Source organism: Lepus europaeus, chromosome 16, assembly GCF_033115175.1.
Source record: "Lepus europaeus isolate LE1 chromosome 16, mLepTim1.pri, whole genome shotgun sequence".
Classification (NCBI taxonomy): domain Eukaryota; kingdom Metazoa; phylum Chordata; class Mammalia; order Lagomorpha; family Leporidae; genus Lepus; species Lepus europaeus.
The window spans coordinates 44,828,402-44,854,313 of NC_084842.1; the positions used below are offsets into that span (position 1 = coordinate 44,828,402).

Here is a 25,912-nt window from a genome sequence, read left to right on the forward strand (position 1 = left end):
CTGAGGTTCGCTTCAGTCCAACAGCTGACCCGCTCCTGAGACCGGGTCCCAGCAGCTTTTGTGCAAGGGACCGACGGCTGCTCATTTGCCCGTGAGCGTTCTGTGCACACCTGACTTGGTATTGTCGGAAGTGGGTGCTTTTGTCTTTGTTACATGTTACACTGCGGTAAATTATGCATTTATTCTGTGGCGTGTGTCAGTCAGTGATGTCCTGCAATACAGCTGTGTGCATCTCATGGTTAATTTCAGTCCACATTTGCACAGAAGGAGTGATCCAGTCTTACTGCAGTAAGATCGTAGGGTTTGTTTGCACGGAGTTCAGCCTCTTTTCATCAATTTGCTCATTCTTCTCCATTATTGACAGTGACCTTAGGGCTTTGGGGGAGCATTTTAACACAGTTCTGCAGGTGATATATGTGAGCACATGTGTTTCTGTCAATTTCAGTCTGAGAAACTGAAGGTCTTTAAGATTGCATTGGAATTCCCTTTCCAACAGGAAGGAAAACTGAGTCAAACCCAGTCTTTGCACGTGGAAGCTTTGTGGCGTGACTTTTGTATTTCGTGATGTTCCTCCCAGCCCTGTAATCTCTTATTTTTGGCAAGCCGGCTCTGAATCTGTGGGCCTGTAGCCCCTGGCAACCCAAAGCGGAGACAAACAGAGGAAGCGCCATTACTCACATGTTTCTCCAGCCACCTCATCAGGCCCGACACTGCCAGCTGCCACCCCTCTCTGGAGGTGGAGCTCCTCGGAGCTCAGTGTGGCCAGGCAGCGGTGGACCGGGTCCTGTGTGGAGCGCGTTCCGGTTGTCCCCCAAGCCCCACGGCCACTGCTGCTCACCAGTGCTCTGCCTTCTTTCTGTAATTTGTTCAGCCTGGGATTTACTTCTGATAGACTTTATGGTGAAAATGGGAAGTCTCCTCCACTTCCTTCTATAACCATCAGGCTCTGGGGAATAGCGTGGGGAGCTAGTGTCCTCCCACCTCCCTGCTGTGCTCACGTGTGTGCATGCGCACCTGTGAGTCCACACGTGCACATGCACAGGGGAAGGGGCAGGGAAGAGCCAGGTCATCCATTTCAGCCTGGGCTCCCCATAATCTCGGGGAGTCTTCCAGAGTTATCGGTAGTTCCAGTATTTTCAAAGCCTGCTAGAGGTGGATCTCAGGTGATGTTTTGTGGGAGCTGCAGGAGCCTGTAGAATCAAGTTTCTTTGCTTTTGCTGGGAACACATTTTGTTAACGATGATTAGTTTGTGTTATCTGCTCTGGCTGAGGGTTTGACTTGCATTTGGTTCCTGATAAAATAGGAAGTGAGCTATTCATTCCCAATCCCTTCTGTTTGGGGTCAGGGTGCCCTGGAAGAGGCAAGCCCACGGCTGTGGCTGTTGATGGAGAGGGTCTCCAGGATTCTTCTTGCACCAGCACTGGCTCGTATTTTGTGATCGGTGCCTCCTTGCTTCCTGAACAGGACGGATCTGTTTTGCCCCCTTGGGTCTCACTCAGTTGAGTGCAGATGACTGTTCTGCTGGATGAATGACTCGCAGTTCCATGCCCTTGTTTGTGGCACCAGGGCCCCCAGGCTCCTCTCAGTAGTGCCTTCATCCAGTGCCTTCCCCAGCCCTGCTGTTCCTCACTGGGACCCTCTGCTGGAGCCTCCCCTGCCCACCCCCGAGCCCTCCCCTGGCTCTCAGAACCGTGTCAGTCTCCGTACCAGCAGTCTCAGAAGGGGCCTGGGCATTTGGAGAGCACTAATCCCGTGCCAGCTATTGTGTCAAGCAGCTTCAGGCTTGCAAGGCAGTCTTGTTCTGCTGCTTAGTTATTTAACACAAGTTTATCTAGGGCCTTCTATTGTGAGCCCTTTATAAATGCTATTTCATAGCAGCCTTATGAGTGGTACTATTGGTAAGAAAACTGAGGCCCAGAGTGGAGTCTGGATCCCAAGATTGCCCATTTCGTGGATGGGGTGCAGACTCCATGCGTCCATGCTTTTAACCCCTACACTGTGAAGTAGGCACGGCTGCTATTCCTGTTCTGCAGATGGGGAAACCGAGGCACTGGGGGCTTAGGTAACTTGTCCAGGGCCCTGGAAGTGGTCAGCGGCAGAGCCAGGATCCAAGCCCAGAGGAGGGGTTTTGGAGCCGCAGCCCTGCGCATCTGCAGTCCATTCCTGGTGGCGTTTCAGCATGTCCCCGCCCGCTGCGAGTTCGGTGCGGACAGTCCTGGCACCGGGGCTGCTGTCACACGCCACTGATGTTATTGGTCCTCTACCCTTTGTTTCCTGAGTGCCCTGCTTCTCGGAAAGTGGAGCTGCGGCCCAGCTGTCTGAGCTGCGTGTTTGAGGGCCTCAGCTGGTGGTGGGGATGGGAAAAGTCCCTTCTTGAGACTCACGTGTTGAGAGGAGCTCCACCGGCAGCCACGTGTGCATTTGACTTCTCAGTGCTGGGATTTGAGATGCCATAAACGTGGCTTTTGTTCAGACTCGGCTTTAGGATGCTTGTCTAATTACAGGAAACAGAAATCTTGTCCCACGCTTGGCCAACAATTTCAACATCTCTCGGAGAAATTCTGCATGGACCCGGAGTTCGTAGCTTTGCATTTGGATGGCTTTGGCTGGGGCTTTCACCTCTGGCTCTCCTTGCCTCCTCCCCGGGCCATGGTTGCGTCATCCTGCTTTGGGGATGGCATTTCCTTATGAAGTGTCTGTCTGTGAACATAAACAGGGAGCTGAGACAAAGCACAGCTTCTCTGTGTACCCAGGCGCCCGGGGACTGGGGGGTGGCAGGGCCGACTCCGTATCTGCTGTTCACTTGCCTAGATGGGGGACACCTTCACAAGCAGGTTTAGCTGGGATCACTTTAGGAGCAGGAAACTGGGAGAAGTGTTAGGGAGGACTAGGACTGAGCTGGTGTTCATAGCTATTGAATCATGTTCTTGCTGTCCGTCACTGCGTGGTCCAGCTGGTTGATCAGAACGCCAGTGTGTTTCGTGTGTTGCTCAGTTCCCTACTTGAGTCTGACAGAGATTGCCTGGGATAGTGAAATAATAAGCAAATAACATGGAAATACTGGTGCTGCTGGGGACGACATCCTGATGCTTTGCTGGTACTGGAGTGAAGCGGTGACGCTTTGGAATGCAGCGTGCTCACCTGTTTTGAGTCCTAATCCATCTGGTAATCCCAACCCTAGGCCTCTCTCAAGAGAAAACTGTTTAAACTTGCAGAAGAGTTATTTGCATGAATGCATTATAAAATATTACTATATATAATGGAGGGAAATTGGAAGAAACCTGTAGCTTCTTCCATAGTAGATTCTCCCATGAATTGCTTTCACTAATAATTGTGTTCTGGTGCCTCTAAGACAACATGGCATTAAGAAGAAAAAACATGTGATGAAAAATGAGCATGCTCTGTGATTACGCCCTCATAAAATACATGGACATGACAAATCTGGAAGATACTGTAGGAAAAGATTAGTGCCTATTGGGGCGGTAGGCTTCTAGGTCATAGTTTCTCCTATTATTTAAAGAAATAAAGTAAAGGAAACAGCCCAGACTTGGGATTCAGACCTGGATTTAATTCTGGTGTTGCTGCATCTGTTTGTGTATTTTTTGGCAACTCTGGAAACTTTCCTGGGCCTCTGATTCTTCATCAGTAAAGTGACAGAACAATTTCTAAGTGTCCCTACATCAACCTGATCCCGGCCACTTTCAGTCTCTTCATGTAGAGTTTCCCAGGCTTGCATATATCAACAAGTTAGAGTCATGGGCAATTAGTAGCCTCATTGTACACAAACAATGAAAGTCCTTTAAGGACTTCTGTCGGGTAAATGCTGCTGCTGCAGGCTCAGGGTTTGCTGAACCCTCCTTGCCAACAATACTCAGAACACGCACCGTCTGAGTGACGGTCGGCGAGCTCTCCTGTGTCCAAGCACAACCCTTGCTGGTGAAGTGGGTCACGGCAGGAGCATGTGCCGGGGACCCAGGAGGCCCCGGTGGGCCTCCTCCCCACATCCAGCCCATGCCCCGGGGTTGGCTCTGGCGGGCTCATTCGTGGGATCTTGACCCCATACTGCCTGCAGATGGGCCCATTGTGTCACTCTCCTCGCCTGCTGGTGATGAGTCAGAGGGAGAATTTCTGCTCCTGGTTTGCTTTGTCACTCTGAAAGGCTTCGCACTTTATAAATGACCCTTCGTCACCACACGCAGACTTCATTAGTCTGGCCTTTGATCTTGCAGGCAAGGGGCCATGTGCAATGTACACCAAACCTCAGAGAAAGCTGTTTTACGAGGTGCAGAAAAGTCGACAAGCTCTTTACTCGATGCCCTAAGTGGACTCTGCCCGCCTTGCCGTGGATGTCCCCTCCTCTGCCCACCGGGGGCGGTCCATTAGCTGCCCACTGCAGTGAGCCTGCGTGTGTTTCCGAGCAGGAAAGGGTTTAGGAAGGGAAGCTGAGGTTCCTAGAAAGGCCAGGAAGGTGGCTGTGAAGCAGGCCAGGCTGCCCCGTGCTGCCGGCTCAGGTTCGAGCCCCGGAGTCACAGGGCCTCCGCGTTCTGCTTCGTGACCCGAGGAGCTACACCTGCCCTGCCTACCTATTGAGCACCACAAGAGATAAGGTACCTAATAACACTTGTGAAGCCCTAAAAGAACCCTACCAATCTGAGGCTGGCGTGATTGCTATTACATAAATGCAAACCGTGGTATGAAATTAAAAACCATGGCCCCATCATCCCAGTTTTGAAGATTTTCCTGAAGAGGAGAGGTGAGGCTGACTTCCTAAAGTGGACAGCCTTGGTCGAGTGGGTGTCCATCTGGGAGAATGGGATGAGAACCCAGGGCCGACTTTCCAAGATGGCGCTTTCGAGTCAGAGCTGGGATCCGGGCCTTCTCCACGCTGCCTCCTACCTCTCCTTTTCCTTCCTCAGTCTCTGGCTCTGACTCCTGGTTTCTCAGCGTCCTCTTCCAGCAGCCGGGAAGGAGTGGGCGACCTTATTCCAGTGAGCCCAGTCCGCAGGAAGGAAGAGTGGTGGCAGAGGGTGTGGGCCACAGCTCCCAGCGCCTCCTCTCTCCTTTGTGATGAGCAGCAGGTGCCCTCCCAGGCAGTGCTATTGCCAGAGGGGCCCACCTGGCTCAGGAGGTTGTCGCAGGGAGGTGCCCTCCGTCCCGTCCATTGGCTGGTCAGAGTTGAGGCTAAGGCCTGCGCGGAGGAAGACTGAATGCAGATGAAGGGAGAAGAAGAAGGTGTAAGGGAGGAAAAGACAGACAAGGGCAAGAGCTAGGGGCCTCGCGCAGGCCAGCTAGGGCAGCACCTGCTGTCAGCTGTTGAGAACCCCGCTGCAGACTTTCTGGACAAATGCCAGCAGTGCGAGTGGACGCCAGTCAAACGGACCGAGCTGTGGGGCACTGGCGCTGAGAATGTGGGTGGAGGGAGCGGAGCCAGAGGAAAAGTGGTCAGACACAAGGGAGGCAAGCTGGCAGGAGTCCTGTCTGGAAGCCGGGTAGGCAAGGAGGAGAAGGGAGGAGCATCGCGTGCAGCAGGAGCCTGGGCCCGGGCCCCAGCAGGGTGAGGCAGGCGTGCAGGGGCTGCAAGGGCATGGGAGGAGAGGGAGGGGGGTGCCAGCAGCTTTCAGCTCTTTGCAGAGCTCGATGAGAGGAGATGGGAAGGACAGCTCGAGGGTTGAGCAACATCGTGTAGCAGGTACACTGGTCAGTGTGCTCTCCCCTCTCCGCTCCTCCTCATTAGACTCTACATGGTTTATGTCTTCTCCCTCGTTGCTTACTCTGAGGCTGACGGGTCGTCAGGTCACTTGTTTGTTTTATAAATATGTTTTACTGGGTCTTGCCTCTGCCCGTACTTCCACCAGACTGGGGCTTAATTATTTTAGCAGTCCTTGCTGGATGCTGAACGGTTACTGATGGCTCAGCTTGGCTTATATGAATATACTTGTTTATTTTTGAAAGCAAAATTACATGAAAGGAAGTTTGGGAAAAGAGAAGAGGACTTGCTCAAGTGGCTGAAGGTTCCTGCAGTTCCGAGTGTCTATTCCTATGCCGTTAGGTCGAGGGTACGCATTTCCTATCTGTCCATTGAATTAGGGCACTTGGAGTTGCAACACTGAAAGGATGAATGAGACTGTGTCTCACTTCTTAGGGAACCCGCCCATCAGGTCTGCTGCTGGACAGGGATGGTGAGGAGCAGGTGCTCTGAGCTCACGCGTCCTGGGCTTGGGTTCTGCCTCTGCACTGGCTAGGCCTGCCTGGCTGAGCATCTTCCCGAGAGCTGTCCTGGGCAGAGGCACAGGTGGGATGAATGTTGCAAACCTTCTGTGGGCTGGGCCTCCGCCTGGTGCATCTTCAGCAACAGGAGCACGCTACTTCATCCCACTGCTTCTCAGTTCCTTCTGGGGCTGACACCGTCTCCCACCTCAGGGTGCTGTTGAGGATTAATGGGATGAACCGTGCATGGGAGGTGCTGGAGAAGTAGGAGCTGCTTTTCCTGGCACTCCCAACTTCCAGTGTACACTTGACTGTGCTCACCAAAGGCAGCAAGGGCCCTGGACATCACTCAGGAGGGCTGGAGCTCAAAGTCCAGCCGTACGGTTAGTGTTCGGCTTAGTGGGTAAGATGCTCACATCCCATATTGGAGTTCCTGAGTTCCAGCTCTGACTCCTGACTCCAGCTTCCTGCTGTTGTAGACCCTGGGATGCAGCGGTAATGGCTTCAGGTCATGGAGTCTTTGCTGCCCACTTGGGAGAACTGAGTTGAATTCCTGGCTCCTGGTGTTGGCCTGGCTCAGCTCTGGCCCTTGTGGGCATTTGGGGAGTGTAGTGGGTGGGAGTGATTTCACTCTTCTCTCCTTCTCTCCCTGAATCTTTCCGACTGTATGCCTTTCACAATAATTACATAAGTAAAAACATGTAAAATGCAACCCCAATGAGTTTGTATGGGCCAACAGGAAAGCTGTGTCCTAAGACTTTGGTGGAACTTCGGGGGGTTCTTAGGTTGGACGTTGGGTTGGATAGGCCCAGGGCTGTGTCCCCAGTGCTGCAGTGTTAGAGTTGGCCAGAGCCTTGCTCGCCAGAGGCAGGTGTGCTGTTTGGTCTCTCGTGTGCTTAGTGAGCGCCTTCTGTATGCTAATCCCTCCCTGCCCCGTGGGGTGCTTTATGGGAAGAGAAGAGACTGTGAATGATAACTGGTCATGTTTGAGAGCATCTTGTAGTCTGCAGACATCCTGCTGAATGGTCACAGTGCTGTGTGGCACATTATTGTTTCCATTTTGTAGCACAGACATTCTAGATAGTTCTAGCTCTTAAGGAATCGCTTCTTTGCATTGTGGCTGAAAATGTGTTTGCACAAGGCAATTAGTTCACCCTCTAAGGCAGTGTGTGCTTTAGAATCACCTCAATACCTCAAAAAGTGCATGAAAAATGGGATTAAAAGATGCTTATTTTGGTGTAAAAGAATTTTGAAGCCCATGCATATGAGGGACCTCAAGAAATTCATGGAAGATGTGTGTTCTGAATAAAATATGCTTGGAACTCAAAAGTTTCATAGCAAAATAAACTTATTTGTTTTGTTTTTAAAGATTTAATTGAGAGGCAGAGTTACAGAGAAAGATCGATCGATCCATCTTCCATCTGTTGATTCACTCTGCAAATGGCTGCAATGTCCAGGGCTAGGCCAGGCCAAAGCCAGGAGCCTGCAGCTCCATTTGTGTTTCCCGCATGGGTGGCAGGGGCCCGTACTTGGGCTGTTATCTGTTGTCTTCCCAGGTGCATTATCAGGGACCTGTTTCAGAAGTAGAGCAGCTGGGACATGAACCAGTGCTCATGGGATGCCGGCGTCACAGGTGGCAGCCACAATGCCGCCTCCAAACTTACCTTTTCATTGCATTTCCCGTGAACGTTTTGAAGCACCTTATAGCACACAGGTTTAGCATGGGCATGCTTTTTGCAGAAGGCTATGACCTTGTCTTCCTGCTGGTGTTTGCTGAGTAGGTCCCTGGAGTAGGTGCTCTTGGTCAGCGTTTCCCCTATCACTCGTTTATACTCTCACTGGAACCCAGTGAGTTAAATGTGTTAGTCCCATTTTGCAGATGAGGCCTCTGAAGCTCCAAGACTGAATTCATCGCCCAGGGTCACGTCCTGAGTAAGTGGCAGTGCTGGCTGGGACGTAGGGTATTTGACTCTGGCCTTTCTGCCAGTCCCTCTGCTATGGGCACCCTGTCTGTTCCCAGGGAGGGCAGATACTTGCTCTTTGCTTTCTGCCTTTTTGTTCAGGACAAAACCATGTTATCCTCCCTGGCAGGCGGGGCACACAAAGGCTCTTATCTCTCCACCCACAAAAGCCATTCCCTGCCTGGCTGATGAGGTCACCCGCCAGCCAGCGTGCACAGTAGCTGCCAGCTGGGGAGAGCCACGTAGATAAGCTGCTGCCGCTCTGCTGCCGGTGGTTTATGTGCTCATCTCCCTGATGGTTTCTTTTAATTCACGTTGATTAATTTATCTGAGATGAGGAGGAGAGAGGCAGCCGCACACACAGTTAAAAGCAGGAGTGGGATGGTGGCTAAGGAAATGAGGCTGGGGGACTTAGAATGAGTCTGTTTTGATTGAGTGGAGATCCCGAGGAGCAAGGCGAGGTGTGCACATGACAGACAGGAGGTTTTAGAGCTGCCCCTCTGTACTCACAGGTACACCTGGGGGCGGGGAGCTTGGGGCTGGGTGGGGCGCTCCCTGTGCTGCACCACCCTAACCCCTGGTGAGCTTGCAGAGTGTGCATCCTGCTCGGCTGCCTTGAGTCAGAGCATGGACTGTGGGATGGCTGCACTGGCATCTCTGTGTTTTTTTTTTTTTTTTATTATAATTTCTTTTATTTGACAGAGCTAGACAGTGCGAGAGAGAGAAAGAAAGGTCTTCCTTCCGTTGGTTCACCCCCCAAATGGCCGCTATGGCCAGCGCTGCACCGATCCGAAGCCAGGAGCCAGGTGCTTCCTCCTGGTCTCCCATGCAGGTGCAGGAGCCCAAGCACTTGGGCCATCCTCCACTGCCTCCCGGGCCACAGCAGAGAGCTGGACTGGAAGAGGAGCAACCGGGACTAGAACCCGGCGCCCATATGGGATGCCGGCGCCACAGGCGGAGGATTAAACAAGTGAGCCACGGCGCTGGCCCCCATCTCTGTGTTTTAAATACGAAGGGCCCAGTGAGAACTCACCAGAAACACGGATATGTAGTGTTTTAAAATTTGGGGTCTTAATTAAACAAATTCAGGGGACAAACAATTGGTACAACAGTTATGCCACCATTTGGGAATCCTGTATCTGGTACCAGGGTGCCTGGGGTTGAGTCCCAGCTCTACTGATTGTACCCTAGGAGGCAGCAGGTGACAGCTCAAGTGCTTGGGTCCTGCCACCCACATGGGAGACCTGGATGGAGTTCCTGACTCCTGGCTTCTCTGTCTCCCTCTCCCCTTTCTTCTCCTTCCCCCTCTCTCTCCCTCCTTCTCTGACTTTCAAATGAATAAAATGTTTCCACTGGGAAATGGGAAAGGCTGCAAGACTCCTTCACTTATGATTTCTATTCTTAGTATCACTTTGACTGTTCAGAGTTTTTAAATTTTTTATTTTTATTTGTTTGAAAGGCAGAGTGACAGCGAGAGGGAGAGATACAAAGAGGTCTTCTGTGTGCTGGTTTACGCCCAAATGGCCACAACAGTTGAGACTGGGCAAAGCCTAAACCAGGAGCAGAAGCTTCATCCACGTCTCTCCTATGGGAGGCAGGGGCCCAGGCACTTGGGCTATCTTCCCTGCTTTTCCGGGTGCATTAGCAGGAAGCTGGATTGGAAGCAGAGCAGCCCGGACTTGAACTGGTGCTCTGATGTGGGTTGCTGGCATTGCAGGTGGTGATGCTGGCCCCAAGAGACAGGCAGATCGAGATCCTCCATCCCCTGTAATCAGAAGTGGAGCTGGGACTGAGCCCAGGCACTGTGGTATAGGTTGTGGGTATCCCAGGCCGCATTTTAACTGCCTCACTACACACTCCCCTAATTTGTGTTTTTTACAACTGCGCGTGAGTCTACAATGATGAGAAAAAGAAAAGAATTGAAGAAATGTGGAGTCTTAAATGCTGTAAGCTACAAAGGGGATCTTTGTTTGGATTTTTGAAGAGCAGCTTATGCACTCTTTGCCAGTATCCAATAAGCATGAAAACTGGATATTAAGACCACCTGCAGCAGCACACGGGGCAGTGCAGCGGCCTGCCCGGCATGCCGGAGCCAGAACACATTATCTTCATGAAAGCAGCCAGACACAAAAGACCTCATATTAGATGAGTCCATTTGTATGACATATCCAGAATATGCAAATCTATAGAGACTGGGCGTAGCTCAGTGGTTGCTTTGGGCTGGGAGTAGCAGGGGTTGGAGGGAACAGGGAGTGACTACTGATGATTGTGGAGTTTCTTTTTTGGGTGATGTTCTAAAATTAGATTGTGGTGATGATTGTACAGCTCTGTGAATGTACTCAAAGCCAGAAACACAATGAGGGAATTGTATAGTATGTGAATTGCATCTCGATAAAGCTGTTACAAAATGTAGTGTAGGAGCAAGTTGTGGCACAGTGGGCTAAGCTGTCTCTCAGGGTGTCCACAAACCAAATCCAGGTGCTGGTTCAAGTCCCGGTAACTCTGCTCCTGATCCAGCTCCCTGGTTTTTTTTTTTTTTTTTTTTTTTTTGACAGGCAGAATTAGACAGTGAGAGAGAGAGACAGAGAGAAAGGTCTTCCTTCGTTGGTTCACCCTCCAAATGGCCGCTATGACTGGTGCTGCGCCGATCTGAAGCCAGGAGCCAGGTGGCTCCTCCTGGTCTTCCGTGCGGGGGCAGGGGCCCAAGCACGTAGGCCATCCTCTGCTACCTTCTCGGGCCACAGCAGAGAGCAGGACTGGAAGAGGAGCAACGGGGACAGAACTGGCACCCCAACTGGGACTAGAACCCGGAGTGCCGGCCCTGCAGGTGGAGGATTAGCCTAGTGAGCTGTGGTGCCGGCTTCCAGCTCCCTGTTAATCCGCAGATGATGGCCCAAGGACTTGGGTTCCTGCCTCCCACATGGGAATCTTGGGTGGAGTTTCTGGCTCCTGGCTTCTGCCTGGCTCAGACTTGGCTGTTGTGGCCATCTGGGGAGTGAACCAGTGTTGGAAGATCTGTTTCTGTCTTTCTCCTGTGACCAATTGGTCTGCCTTTCAAATACATAAATCTTTAAAAAAGTGAGGGAGGGGCTGGCTATATGTGGTAGTGGGTAAAGCTGCCTCCTGCAGTGCCGGCATCCTCTATGGGCACCAGTTCAAGTCCCAGCTGCTCCACTTCTGATCCAGCTCTCTGTTGTGGCCTGGGAAAGCAGTAGAGGATGGCCCAAGTCCTTGGGCCCCTGCACCCATGTGGGAGACCTAGAAGAAGTTCCTGGTTTCTGGTTTCCAATCGGCTCAGCTTTGGCTGTAACAGCCATTTGGGGAGTGAACCAGTGGATGGAAGACCTCTTTCTCTCTCTGCCTCTGCCTTCCAAATAAATAAAATAATAAATCTTTTAAAAAAGAAGAAGAAGAAGAAGTGGGAGCCCCAGAGAGTAATGACAGGCGGACTGCAGAAAGAACCCAAACCCGGGGTTTGAGGTCCTTGGCCCCAGGGTGCCTCCTCTTTTCCTGGGTGGTGAGTTTTCCACCTTTTGGGGTCAGAAAGCCGTAGGTGGTCACCCGGAAGCAGGCCTGTGTGTTCCGTGCAAGTCATTTGCAGCTATGTCCTTAGTGGGGATGCTCTGCTCCCTCCGGAAGTGGGGGTGACCCTTTGTCCTGTTCCCTGAGAGCTGCTCTTCCCAGGAGAGCTTCTGTGGAGGGAGAACTGTGGGAAAACATGTGGAGGCTCTTCCCGGACACGTTGCTGAGTGTCGTTAGCTCTGGGGAGGAACGTGTTTATGTCCCTGCAGTGCTCAGCTCAGCTGCCTCTCCGAGGGTTCATCATGCCAGCGGCCGGCTTTGGGTGTGGAGGGAAGCTACGGTGTGGCCGCCAGGGACCTGGGCTTTTTCACAAGGGATGACGGATGCTGTGCGTGGTGCTGCAGGGGTGCTGGAGGTGGGAGGAGAAGTAAATGGGAAGCAGTTTGCATTCAGTTGTTGACACAGTGACCCACGGCTGCCCTGCAACTCACTTATGAGAAGTGTGGATCAGCTGGTTCCAGCCGGGTCTACAGAGCCAGAAACTGCGTGGTGAGGCCGGAACCCAGGCACGCTGGAGTTCAGGGAGGGTAGCTCTGGATGCTGTGACGTCCCCAGAGATTTAGGGTCGTGGGCCCTCTCCTTGTCCCCACTGTGTCAAGGGGCAGGTGCAGGCAGCACAGTGGGGCCTGCCTGAGCTGCTCGGAAGAGGAGTGGGCTTCCTGCATGCCGGCTGCTCAGGCTTCCCAGGTGGGGGAGGGAAGAGAATGCTTTGGAGGAAATGAGCCTTTGAAAGGTGACTTTTTTTTTTTACTCATAAAAAAGAGGAATGTAAGGGGGACTTTTAAAAAGATTTTTTTTTATTTATTTGAGAGGTAGAGTTACAGACAGAGAAAGGGAGAGACAGAGAGAATGGTCTTTCATCTGCTTGTTTGCTCCCCAAATGACCACAATGGCTAGAGCTGAGCTGATTTGAAGCCAGGAGCCAGGAGCCAGGAGCTTCTTCCAGGTCTCCCATGCGGGTGCAGAGGTCCAAGCACTTGGGCCATCTTCTACTGTTTTCCCAGGCCATAGCAGAGACCTGGATCAGCAGAGAAGCAGCTGGGACACAAACCAGCCCCCATATGGAATGCCAAGGCTGCAGGCGGAGGCTCGGCCTGCCATGCCACAGCGCCAGCCCCTAGGAGGAACTTTATCATCACATACTGGAATGTATTAAAAAACTGCTGCATTTGGTACTAACAAATGAATGGAGCAAAGAGCCCAGGAACAGAACTGGGTGCAGGAGGTGCATACATTTAAAATATTATTAAATATTTTATCTAATAGTATTCCTGTCAAAATATGATGTAAAAGTCACCATAAACTGACCCAGGGCAAAGGATTATTCAGTGGCTGTCAGCAGTTACTGTCCTCCTCCTGAGAAGTGATTTGTTTATCAGTCCCAAAAGAAATAGAGACGTGGCAGACGTGGAAGTCTTCCTTGTTTACATTGGCTGGAGAGCCCAACTCTAAATTTAGACAGCCTATAAAACAGAGTGTTACTTACCTAGCTACACTTAAGAGATCTTCAACAAGTTCACAGCGAATGCATAGTACCAAAAAAAATTGTGTGGGCATTTCAAATTATTTGCATTAAAATGAATATCTTTCAGTTCTATTCTCCATGAGCTTTTTTGGCAGTCCCCTCACATACACACACCTGTGCACATGTAACACACACCTGTGCACCTGTGCACACATACACAGCTGTCTACACATGTACACACTCCTGGCTGGGGAGATTTTGTCCAAACCGGTTGCCACAATGATGATTTTATGTTTATTTTCGGGAAAGGGATACAATGTAAGAAGAAAATTTGAAAGTGGTTTGACAGGGCTTTTATGTTAATATTTCATCCATTGCATTTAAGAGGTATATCATTTTTGCTTTCATTCGATAATGTTGTATTGGAGATACCAGGTTTGTGTGTATCCATTTAATTATATTTGTTAATACATACTTTACAAAGTAAATTTTTTGCCAAAAGATAATTCAGCATAGATGGACTTATTTCTCTTGCTTCTGATGTGTACAAAGCCAAGCCCAGTGGAGTGACTTAGCAGCACTTGCAAGATTTGATCCATTTCAGAAATCTGAGCTGGCATTTTCTTAGCTCAAAACTGCTTACCTGGGAGTTGAGAAGCGAATATTTTATTTATGAAGAATGATTCATCACTTTGGGCTTCAGGAGAATTGTTTTATCTTATTTTTAAAATTTTTATTTCTTTTTAAAATTTATTTGAAAGGCAGAGAGACATTGAGCTCCTTCACTTACTGTTTCACCCCTCAAATGCCTCTGATAGCCTGGGGTGGACCAGGCGGAAGCCAGACTGAATTCAATCCCTGTCTCCCATGTGGGTGTCTCCCCTCAAGAGCCAAGTGCTAAAGGTGTCACCTGCTGCTTCCCAGAATGCACCATAGCAGGAAGCTGAAATTGGGAGTGGAGCCAGGTCTTGGACCCAGCACTGTGACATGGGGTGCAGGCATCCCCAGCAATGTCTTAACTTCTGTGTCAATTGCCTACCTTACTGTTGCACAAATTCGATTTGGCCAAGACAGATCATTTCAGTTTGTATGTTAGTGCCTCTGAGCAGAAGATGGGTGATAATAGTCTGGTAAACTTCCTGTCATGGATGAAACCTCTCCAAAACCTAGGAGTGATAAAAGCACATGCAAAGGCCCTGGAGTAGGAGGGATCAGGCTGGATTTGTGGTAGCTGAGAGACAGCCTGTAGAGTTGGAGAGCAGAGTGAGGCCAGGGAGCGGTGGTCCAGGATCACGTCCTAGAAGTAGGCCAGGACAGAGCTGGGCAGGCTCTGGTTGGCCTTGTAGAGGACTTTAATCTTTCTGTGAAGAGCCAGGAGAGGCCATTGGAAGATTTAAATAGAAGACTGACCTAGCATTGATAGCCATGCTGTTTCATTAATCCTCATAACAAATGTATGTGCCAGGTAATATTATCCCCATTTTAAACCAGCACAGACACAGCACAGGGAGTGGAGATTACGTAGTTTACCCAAGGGCACCTTGCAGGTAAATGGTGGCGCCAGGAAGCAAACTCAGGTCACCCTGAGTCCAGTGTCATCTGTCCTCCATATCACCCTACCTCAATAATAATATAACAGTTTTTAAATGCTTTGAACTCTTAAGATGAAAGATTTCCCGTAAATGACAAAGTGGCATTATGCTGCAGAAATCCGAGCGGCCATGAGAGCGCGGGCGTGCCCGGGCGCCTTGGAAGGGCTCAGTCCGCGTGGCCCTGCTCCAGCGCCTTCGGGCCCCTTGCTTTCTTGAAGGGGCCGTCTCACACGCGGGAAGGTTTGGCTGCCCCTGCCGGCCACTTGACACTGTCATTGTCCATAAGGACTCATTGTCTGTGAGTCGTGCCCCAGGTTTGTGCTTTCAGGGATTGGGAGTTGGGAAATCAGATCTGGGCATTTCATGCGTGGTTTCCCCAGCGCCATCCTCCCATGCCAAGTTTCTGCTTTCGGCTTTGTCCCCTTTGGGTAGTCAGCTTGCTTAAGTGGATTCTTAGAAGCTGGTTGTGGAGATCACTGTCTAGATTTGGAACCCAAGAAGCCTTATTCATGGGTCCGATGGGAACACACTTGCTGGCCCCTGGCCCGTGCAGCTCATGTGGATGACCAGAGTGCCTTTTCCTTTCTAGTCGACCACGTGGTTCCCGAGCCCGGGACCAGCCTGCTGGCTGCCTTCGACCAGTGGAGGGAATGGGCCGACAGCAAGTCCTGCTGCGACTACTCCCTGCACGTGGACATCACCGAGTGGCACAAGGGCATCCAGGAGGAGATGGAAGCCCTGGTGAAGGACCACGGTAGGTTGTGCCGGCCCAGCACCCTCTGCGGCTGTTTCCACAATTCTGGGTTGGCGGGGGTGGGGGGTGAGGTGGGGTGGGGTGGGTGGAGCTCTGAGAACAATGCTCACAGATCCCACTGGTGTCTCATGCTCAGACAAATCCCTAGCAAGGAGAGAGGGCTTTGGTGGAAGCTCCTGCCTAGCCCTGTGCAGCAACACTGGCCTTTGCTCATAAGAGAACGTGAGCCTTCCTACTGGGACCTGCTCTTACTGTCGCAGCTGCTCGCAGCTTATTGGCGTGAGGGTTCTGTGTTCTCATGCCAGGCTGGGGAGCTGAAGCTGTGGCAAGAGCGCTTCACCCTCAAAGGACAACAAGTGTGTGTCCCAAAGAGGGTTCCCAGGGCAGCACACAAACCCGCACGAATGCAAGAAGCATGTGAGGGTGATGAGATGCTTCAAGCCTGAGACAGCTGGGGAATCTTCACTGTTCCACAAAAGTGTTTTGGGAAGCAAGACTCCAGGGATTGGGAGGGGTCATAGGGAGAGGCTGGAGGAATCTTTGTTACCTAAGAGTGACCTCAAGGGCTTTTTTGTCAATGAGAACCTTGGGGGTTCAGGTGGTGGAGCCCAAGGACATCCTGGTCCTGCCTGGGGACTAGATTGCTGGGTCCCTTGCTGACCGCTTGGGTCTTGCCCTTTAGGGAAGCTCCTGCTGCTCTGGGATTCTGGGGTTTCCAGGCCCGGAAGGATCTTGTGCTGTGGTGAGATGGCACAGGACAATCTGTGGACATGGGTGGCAGGGATTTGAAGATGGGGTAGAAAAAGCCCCAAAATAGAGAGCAAGGTCTCGGGTTTCTTTCTCTGCTCTGAGACAGACTAGGTGAGACTTTGGGCAAATTACTTACATGCTGTGAGTCTCACTTATTTGTTTTTATTTTAATTAATTTGAGAGGCAGAGAGAACCAGAGCTCCTATTTGCTGATTCACTCCTCAAATGTCTCCAGTGGCCGAGGCTGGGTTGAGTGGCCGAAGCTGGGAACCAGGAACTCAATCCAGGTCTCCTTCATGGGAGGCAGGAACTCAATTAATTTGCATTGTCACTGCTGCCTCCCAGGTCTGCATTCGCAGGAAGCTGGAGTCCAGGTGCTCCGACGTAGAATGTGGGCATCTTTTTTTTTTTTTTTTAAAGATTTATTTGAAAAACAGAGTTACAGACAGAAGTAGAGACAGATAGACAGAGAGAGGTCTTCCATCTGCTGGTTCACTCCCCAGATGGCCACAATGGCTGGAGCTGAGCCAACCTGAAGCCAGGAGCTTCTTCTGGGTCTCCCACGTGGTTGCAGGGGCCTGAGCACTTGGGCCATCCTCCACTGCTTTCCCAGGTGCATTAGCAGGGAGCTGGATCGGAAGTAGAGCAGCTGGGAGTTGAATGGGGGACCACAAGGGATGCCAGCTCTGCAGCGCCCGCTTCAGCACCTGCCGAATGTGGGCTTCTTAACTGCTAGGGTGACCACCGTTCCCTGAGGGTATTGTGTGTATGTATCTCCCCTGACGGTACTGGAATGGATGTCCTCTGAGATTCTTTCCAGCTTGAAGACAGTACATAAAAGGAAGTAGATAAGCTTTGGTCTTTTTTACTTTTGAGAATACTGAATCTCCAAGAGATTTTTACTCTGGATACTTAAGCGTTGACTCCAAATCAGGCTGCATGGTTACCATGACTACTGTTGCCTAGCAAGGAGAGAAGGGCCAGGATGTCCAGGGGCTCTTAGCCCAGGCAGCTGCCAGGCCCCCTCCCCCAACCCCCAGTGGCTTGAATAAGTCCCCAGGCTTTGAGGTTGTCAGGACAATTGTTTAAAATTGTGATGGATGTCAGGCAGGGATGTTTGGTCTGGTGCCTCGGGAGGCGAGAACTTCAAGATGCCAGAATGAGCATTGCGCCATCTGCTTGTCAAACTGATGGGCTTTTTCATATTGAAAAAAAAAAAAAATGTTTCTTAAAAATCAACATGGAGGGCGGCCTGTTTGCCCAAGGAAAGACATTTATTAGTGATCTGTCTTTATAGACAAATATCTAATTAATTTTCTTGTGCAACAGGCTCAGTTTGGGGTCAGAGAGTGTTTTTTTTTTATTTTTCAAAAAAATTGTTAAAATACACATAACGTAAAATTGGGAAGGTTTTATAAATACTTTAGGAAACTTGTCATCTTAGCCATTTCTCATTGTACATTCAGGCATTAGGTATACACGTGCTGTGCTACTGTTCACCTCCAGAGCGGTTTTCATCGAATGAACTGAACCTCTGTGCCCATGAAATAGTGATGTCCTACTCCCCTCCTCCCAGTCCTGCCAGTCCCCATCCTACTTTCTGTCTCTGTGCCTTTGTTCTGGATACATCAGTGGAATCATACTGCCTTTGGGGTTGGCTTATTTCACTTCGTCTGTTGTCCTCAAGGTGGCCTTGGCAGATCACTTAAATGTGGCTGTGGCACGAGTCAGAGCGTCCCTCCTTTCTCAGGCTGACTAGTGTGCCGTGGTTCGTATGGTCCACGCTCTGGCAGTCCATCCATCTGTGGGTCGCTCCCACCTTTTGGCTGTGAACAATACTGCCATGAACGTGGGTGTATAAACACTGGCACATTTTAACGTTTATATAGTTTTAAACTCTTAGCAAATGATAAGAATATTATAAAGAATTCTCTTCACCCTATCCCCAGATTCACTGGATCTCTCTCTGTCTCCATCCCCCACTCCCCACACACTCTGCTGCCCTCCCTCCTTCCCCACCTTCACGTAGTCACAGTCGTGCACACACATGCACAGTGCAGTCACGTGCTGTAGAACAGTGCTGTGGCTCACGATGGCTCTCTGTACGATGGTGGGTCCTGTAAGATTATAGTGTAGCTGAGAAATTCCTACTGCTTACTGTTTTTCCTGTACCTTTCCTACACGTAGGTCCACAAATACTTCTGTTGTGTTGCAGCTGGCTGCGGTGTTGAGCCCAGTAGGAAGCTGTACAGGGTCGTGATCTAGCCACAGTGGGCTATGCCGTATAGCCTGGTATAGAATAACTGCACCACCTAGGGTTGTGTGCCTCACTCCATGGTGCTCCCACGGTGACAAAATCTCCCTGTGATACATTTCTCAGACATATTCTTGCCATTAAATGCTGCACGACTGTTACACTTTCTTATTCCTTCCCAGATTGTGTTGGATGGTGGTTTTCCTCTTAAACATCATGACCTAGCCTCTCTGTGTTGTTTGTCCTCCAGGGGTAAATTCCTTCCTTGTGTACATGGCTTTCAAAGATCGCTTTCAGCTGACCGACTCCCAGGTAAGACAGTGGGCACTCTGGGACCACGGCTGTCGTGTGGGAGGCTGTGTCTGATGCAGGCACATCCCTGTCTCCTCAGGCAGTGCCTGGTGGATTGAGTTGCTGATGTCATTTAGCCATTAGGGGAGTGTGAGCCCAGTGCCCTTGGCCCTGGGGCTGGTGCTCCACCTGCTCTGGATCTGAGCCTTGGTAGGGCCAACCATGGCACAGTGCAGCCGGGCGAGCCTCCCCTAACACATGGTGCATGTCGAGGGCTCATCCTTGGGCTTCTCACTCCTTGCCCACATCCTTTTACCTGCACTGCCTCCATGAGTAACAGAGGATCCTCCTCTGCCCGACGTGGCCAGAAACGTCACCCTCGGGTCTTCAAAAGGCCTGGCTTCACAGAAGCAGCTAAGGGGCACCGCCTCTTAGCTCACCAGCATGGTGGGGAGCTGGTTGTCCCGATCTCTGACCCCTGTGCTCCTGTCTCTCAGATATATGAAGTCCTGAGTGTGATCCGGGATATCGGTGCCATCGCCCAAGTCCATGCAGAAAATGGCGACATCATCGCAGAGGTACGGGGCTTTCTTCATCACCTGGGGAGCAAGTGGCAGGCACAAGACAGTCAGAGGCAGCTGAATGTTCCCGTGCTGTGAATGCTGGCACCATATGCACCTGCCTGTTGGGTGGACTGTGCCGATTCCTGTTCCACAGGGGGACTGTTTCTGCAGCTGCCTTGGGTGGGACCTGGAACAACCCCACACGCCTCCCCCTGCTGCAGCTGCGGGTGGGGAAGACAGCAACTTTCAGCACCCAGGGCATCAGCCGAGTGGTTTTGTGGGGCCATAACTGATGCTCAGACAGGATTGGGAACAGGACAGAGAAGGGCCGAGTGGCCAGCAGTGCCATTTTCCCACCTTGCCAGGGCTGCCCTGGGCCTAGGTCTGTAGCTGTCGGAGCCCATGGGAGCCTGAATCTCCCTGACGCCTGGCTTTCTTTAAACCTTCCAGGAGCAGCAGAGGATCCTGGATCTGGGCATCACCGGCCCTGAAGGACACGTGCTCAGCCGGCCGGAGGAGGTGAACGTCCGAGAGCAGGATGTGTGCCGTGGTGCCCGTGGGCGCTGTGCCGAGCCTTGCGCCTTTGGAGAGCAGGGCTCCTGTGTTGTTGACCGTGGTGTCTCTGAGAAGCCGTGGGTCGTGTGTGAGTGTGTATGTGTGTGTGCATGTGTGTGTGCGTATGGGTGTGTATGTGTGTGTGCATGGGTGAAGTGCAGTGCTTGACGGACCAGGGTGGCTCATTCAGCCCAAGACTCTTGTTCCTGCCTCTACTTCTCCAGGCCCTTTCTAGGGTACCTGAACAGAGCTGGCCTAAGAGTGCTGGTTCACGCCTTTCTGCCTCCATAGTCTTACCAGCACCACAACCCCGGAGGGGGGATCTAAAGCTCTTCGAAATGTCCGTAACGCCTAAGGGAATTACCCATTTTTTCATGGCAAGCCTGTGCGGGATAGAACGTAACGAGCAGGTTTGGTTGGCAGATGGTTTAAGATCGTGGAAGGAAAATGCAGAGCGGGGTCCCTGATGGTTCAGTGAGGAGGGCGCTCACGTCCCACCCCAGGGGATCCTGTCTGTGGCTTCCATGCCGCTGCCAGCCGGGCTTCGTGACTGCTTTAGCCACCTGTTCTCAGAGTCAACCTCCTGAGGACGTTTAGGCACCGGGTGGCAGAAAATCATAGGCACCCTCAGTCCAGACCTCCCGGCAGTTGGTCCTGTGTTCGGCCTTGGACCAGTTTAGGGATCAGGCATCAGAGCTGCAAGGGGGCAGAGGGCTGGCGGGGTTCCACGGTGCCAGCTTTCACAGCCCCCTGGCCTGTGCTGGGCACTGTGCTGATCTTCCCATTTCAGCTGCCCCGCTGTCCCGTGTGGGATATGGGACACACCTCTGCAGCTCCTGCACACAGCCCCAGAGTGCTCCCGTCCCTCAGCCTGTCCCGCGTGCCTCTGCCGGCCCTGCACGGGGCCTGCTAGGGCTGTGCTGTGGTGGGACTCTCACCTCCATCTCTCAAGTGAGGACACCGCAGAGTGTGAAGTTTAGCATCTGCCCAGTTACCGAAGCAAAGAGCCGGAAAGTGCAGTGTCCAGCCTGTTGCATGCCGGTTCCCACAGTGCCTGCTTGTGCACGTGTGTACATGGGTGTGCACTCACGCACACTCACATACAAGCACACCAGCCAGCCGGGCCTCTTCAGGGGTTGTACTCTTGGCTTTGTCCAGTGTACTGATGGAGGCCCGTACCGCGGCGCTGATGGCACAGTTAGGGGAGACGAAGCTGCTGTCGAGAAAAGCCAAGCCGCGTATCCGGCTACGTGAGGCTTCTTCCGGCTGAGTGAGTGTCCAAGGGCTGGCTTCCCTTTTTCTTCTGCTGTCTGCAGAGCAGAACACAAAGGCAGGAAGAAAGCCCACCCTGGGGGTTTCCGGAAAGGAGAAAGCTCTCGGAGAGGTGGTGTTCTGGTGGCTACTTTGACCAGAAAAATGAAAACCACTTTTACCTGGTTCAGATCAGGAGGTTTCACTTCTGGCAGTTGCTGCACTGAAAATGACAGCTCCCTGGCAGCCAATCGGAGAAGCTGTTTGGAGAGCGGGCAGTGGGGGGACTTTACCAATCCCAGAACAGGCACTTGCGGGGATGCTCCATCGGGGAGTCTGTTTTTCACCAGTCACCTGTGGCAGCCCAGAGTTATTTCCTCCTGATGGTAGCCCTGGGGGATGAGGAGAGGCTGTGGGGAGTTTTAGAGGCTGAGCCAGATTAGAACCGGCGCCCCCAGGCACCGATGGTACTTCTCCTCCTGCTGGTGATTATCTTTCAGTTTGTTAAGAGGGATCTGTGTGTGTTAACCCCCTGTGGGCACCACAAAGAGTGAAATGTGGAAGCACTCCGAGTGACCGTGAGCTTTCCAGTCTGGTGAGGGAGATTGTGCTAATGCACGTGAAGTGGTCGTGGGCGGCATGGGCCACGGCAGCTCCTCTGTCCTGTCCGGCACGGGCATCGTGGTGGATGACTTGAATCTGAACTTTTCGAAGCCTGAACTTTCCTTGTAGGCTTTTCCTCCCAGCCCACCCTGTGAGACTGCCTGGCAGGGTTTCCCCTGGGTTGCTCTGAGAAGCTGGGAGAGGAGAGTGAGGAGAAGGTGGGAACTAGTCACCGGGCTTGGCCGTGATGGAGTGAATGGGTGAGCATGTTTCTGATCCAGGCAGAGCCAGGTCTCAGGGGGTGCAGTGGGGCGAATGAGAAGCCATCCTTTCTGAAAGGGACGCAAGGTGAGCTGGGGGGAGAGAGGCAGGTAGGAAGTGTGCAGGGTGGAACCTGATGTGGCTGGGAGTGGGTAAAGGTTGTGAGACCCTGGTGGCTGGGAAGAGAGCGGGGACTCCAGGTGGCGTTGTGAAGAGTCCTTCACGGGAGAGAGGACCTCCCGATGGGGCCTCACAGAATGAGGATGTCGGGGGCTGAGAGGGGCAGGGCTCTTGGGGCATGTGGTGTGCTGGTGCTGCTGTGTCCCTGGGCAGGTCGTTTTCCGCTCTGGGCTTTGGGTGGCCTCATCTTTAAAAGCAGAATCCCGAGATCTCTGTAATGAAGCAGAGATTTTATTTTAAACTACCATACTGTTTTACTTTTTTAAAGATTTATTTATTTATTTGAAAGGCAGTGACAGAGAGAGACAGAAAGAGATCTTTCATCTGCTGGTTCACTCCCCAAATGGCTGTGTGTGGACACACACATACACGCACATACACACACACGCACACTAAATGCAGGAGCCAGGAACTCCATCAGGGTCTCCCACATGCTAGGCCTAGCAGGTGCATTAGCAGGGAGCTGGATTGGAAGCAGAGCAATCCAGATTGGCATGGCCCCCACCATAGGGATTCTGCTGTTGCAAGTGACGGCTTACTGTAACTCTTTGGCACACCTGCTCCATCACACGATTTTCCTAATTTCCAAGTGCTGTTATTTAGATCAGAGTTCAGTGTTGTATAAAATAGTGTATGTCTTGTATCTGAGGCAAACACACACAAACACAGAAGGGTCAATGTTCTGGGCAGAATGCAGGGAGTAGATTTAAAGGACCTTCTCTTCCAACGAGCTGCATTTTGGATCCACTTTTGCCCAGGGCTGGGCCTCTTGCCTCCTGGGGTGGGAGTGGAATCTGAACTGAACTCCCAGCTGAATCTGAGCAAATGGGATCCCAGTCGCCAGAGTCATCCCAGTCTTCCTGGCAGCCAGTCCCTCAAGGGCAGGGCCCTGGTGTGAGCAGTGCCTTGCTTGTTGCACCCCTAGTTAGTACCATGACACACCTTAGTTAGTGTGCCTGTGACTCCTGCACGGTTATTAATAGTGTGCCTTTTCACCTTCACAAGTGTTGGTGCTGGGACAAGCTGTCGGCTCATCACCGGCATGGCTGTAAAGTGCTGGGGATTCTGGCTAAGCCCCCGGCACACTTCACCCCGCTGAGACTCCGCCCGACGCTGGGGCCAAGGAGAGGGAGGGCCCATCCTCAGCTATTCCAGGAATTGGAAACAGCTTGGGTGTTCTGTGAGCTTTGTCAAGGGCCATTGGCACGGCCTGTGGATTTCTAGACATCTGTCTTCATGGAGCCCAGCAGGCCAAAGGCAGTTGAGTGAGCTTGTCTTAGTTTATGTTATACTAGATCAGGTTACTTGTTAATGCAGGGAGCTATAGCTAAGTTAATTTAGGCAGGAGCTTAGTTATTTTTTGTGAAAAATAACAGCTCTGGGTGGAACCGCCCAGTTTTAGTGCCATTAACATAAAATGAAATCATCTGTTTGTTCAGCAAGCATTTTTGAGCACTTGCTGTGAACCAGGAGCCACAGTGGGAACTCCTGGGGTGGGGCTTGGAAGGTACCGGGAGTCAGACCCAGCTTCTCCCTTCAGAGTTCAAATCACGGAGTTTGACCAGGACTCGGGAGGAAACCAGTGGCGTTATTTTTATTTTTATTTTTTTTACCTGAAAGGCAGAGAGAGGAGACTGTCTGTCTCCAGGTCTACTTCCCAGATGCCCACAACAGCCAGAGCCAGGCCAGGTGGAAGCCAGGAGCCTGGAACTCAATGCAGGCCTCCCGTATGAGTTGCAGGAACCCAAGTACTTGAGGCGTCATCTGCTGCCACCCTGGGTGCGCTCCAGCAAGAAGCTGGATCAGAAACAGAGTGTCCAGGACTTTGTGAAGCACTTTGATATGGAATATGGGGTCCCAAGTGTGGCCCATTCACTGTACCACTACCCATGCCACCAATGACTTTTAAATGGTGTTTATTTTCATCTACTTGAAGAGAAAGCAAGAGATATCTTCCATCTACTGGTTCACTCCCCAAGGTTGTGCCAGACCAAAACCAGGAGCCCAGGTCTCTATCCGGCTCTCACGCGTGAGAGGCAGGGCCCAAGGCCTTGAGCTATCACCTGCTGCCTCCCCGGATGCACTAGCAGGAAGACGGTAGCTGGGACTCGACCTGGCACTCCCGTATGGAGTGGCTCAACCCGCTGCACCACAGCGCCAGCCACCAGGGGCTTTTTGCGATCCACTGTAGCACCCTTTCATCTGCCCGTCATAAGCACACACTGCTGATCCCTGCATTCGATACGACTCGGTCCTGGGAGTCTTGCCTAATTAGGTGTTTGGGATTTCTGAAAAGTCCATCATTGAAGCATTAGGTTTAGAGAACCAGATTATTTATTAGAACCGTTCTCCCATCTCGTGCCCAAGATCGTACCTGGCTGGGGCTGGCCAGCCAGGTTCATGTTTCATACACAGGGGGCCCGCTGCCTTCTCAGAGCCCTGTGAGGTCGCGTTGTCTCGGGGGTTGACGCTGGCTGGCATTTCGGTGAGCATCTGCCGGAAGCCCTGTCCCCCACATCCCATCGCTGAATGTCTTGCCTCAACACTAGGGACGTAGAAAGCCAAAGCCAGTGTCTGTGCATGCGTGGTGGGTCTCGAATGTTAGCAAACGTAGAATCATAGAGACTGTTGACAGCCGCGGTGTTAGGTGCTGCCCCTGGGGATTCCGGTCTATGAGACTGGGCAGGGCCTGGGAATCTACATTTCTTAGAGACTCCAGGCTGATCCTGATGTTGCAGGCTCGCTGACCACACTTGGAGAAGGATCAGGACGAAGTTAGCCCGGTCGTTGCTGCTGCGGAATAGAGGGTGATGGCCAAGTCAGTGTCACCCACCCTGCAGTGCCTCTCGGGATAGAGCCTCGGGGACACAGCGGTTTCTCTCTTGGTGGGTGGGGATAAAGGCGGGGTGGGCTGGGTTCTCATGCTTGCTCTGCTGTTCTGTAGGTGGAGGCTGAAGCGGTGAACCGTTCCATCACCATTGCCAACCAGACCAACTGCCCCCTGTACATCACCAAGGTGATGAGCAAGAGCGCTGCTGAAGTCATCGCCCAGGCCCGGAAAAAGGGTGAGCCCTCCTGGCCCGGCTGTCTGGCTGTGGGGCGGGGCGTGGGTGGGGGGAATCCGCACGTCAGGCACCGGGGAGGGCTCCTGTTCCAGACCCTCACGCCAAGTGGGCCTCTTTCATCACGTTCCAGCATTAACCTAATTACAGCCGGGCGAGGCAGGGAGCTCCTGTTTCCTTCCTTTGTTCCACTGTGGCCTTGTTCCTATCTATTTAAAGCCACGCGCACAGCAAAGGCTGGGTGGGCAGGACCCCCCCACCCCCGCCCCATAGAGTAGTTGGGTTTAGCTGGATGCAGCCTAAATAAACACACACACACACACACACAGGTGACGTCCGTTTCCGTCTGCATTAGCACCCTTGTGGGGAGCATGGTTTTGTAAACCCCTCATGTGGTGGTGCTTTTCCCCCCGAGTAGGTAGGAGAGCCCTGTGGGGAGTGGGGCGGGTCTGGGCCCAGACACTGTCCCGGGCAGTTTTCTGGTGCTCAGCTTACGCCCTGTCCATAAGCTCTGTCCTCACCTGGGCTACAGTCACTTCTCTGTTAATTACCAGGGAGTCCATTGAGAATGTTCTTGGAA

The 25,912-nt window shown here is 52.0% G+C and overlaps 1 protein-coding gene across 2 annotated transcripts in view; it reads left to right on the plus strand.

Moving 5' to 3' along the window:
• DPYSL2 (dihydropyrimidinase like 2) overlaps positions 1-25,912 on the plus strand; it is a 144,849-nt gene that overhangs the window by 100,297 nt on the left and 18,640 nt on the right. For both annotated transcript variants that reach the window (XM_062212699.1, XM_062212700.1), the window contains exons 4-8: positions 15,398-15,562; positions 18,817-18,878; positions 19,355-19,435; positions 19,871-19,939; positions 25,215-25,335. In XM_062212699.1, the coding sequence (XP_062068683.1) occupies positions 15,398-15,562; positions 18,817-18,878; positions 19,355-19,435; positions 19,871-19,939; positions 25,215-25,335 (498 nt within the window). The remainder of the gene's footprint in view (positions 1-15,397; positions 15,563-18,816; positions 18,879-19,354; positions 19,436-19,870; positions 19,940-25,214; positions 25,336-25,912) is intronic.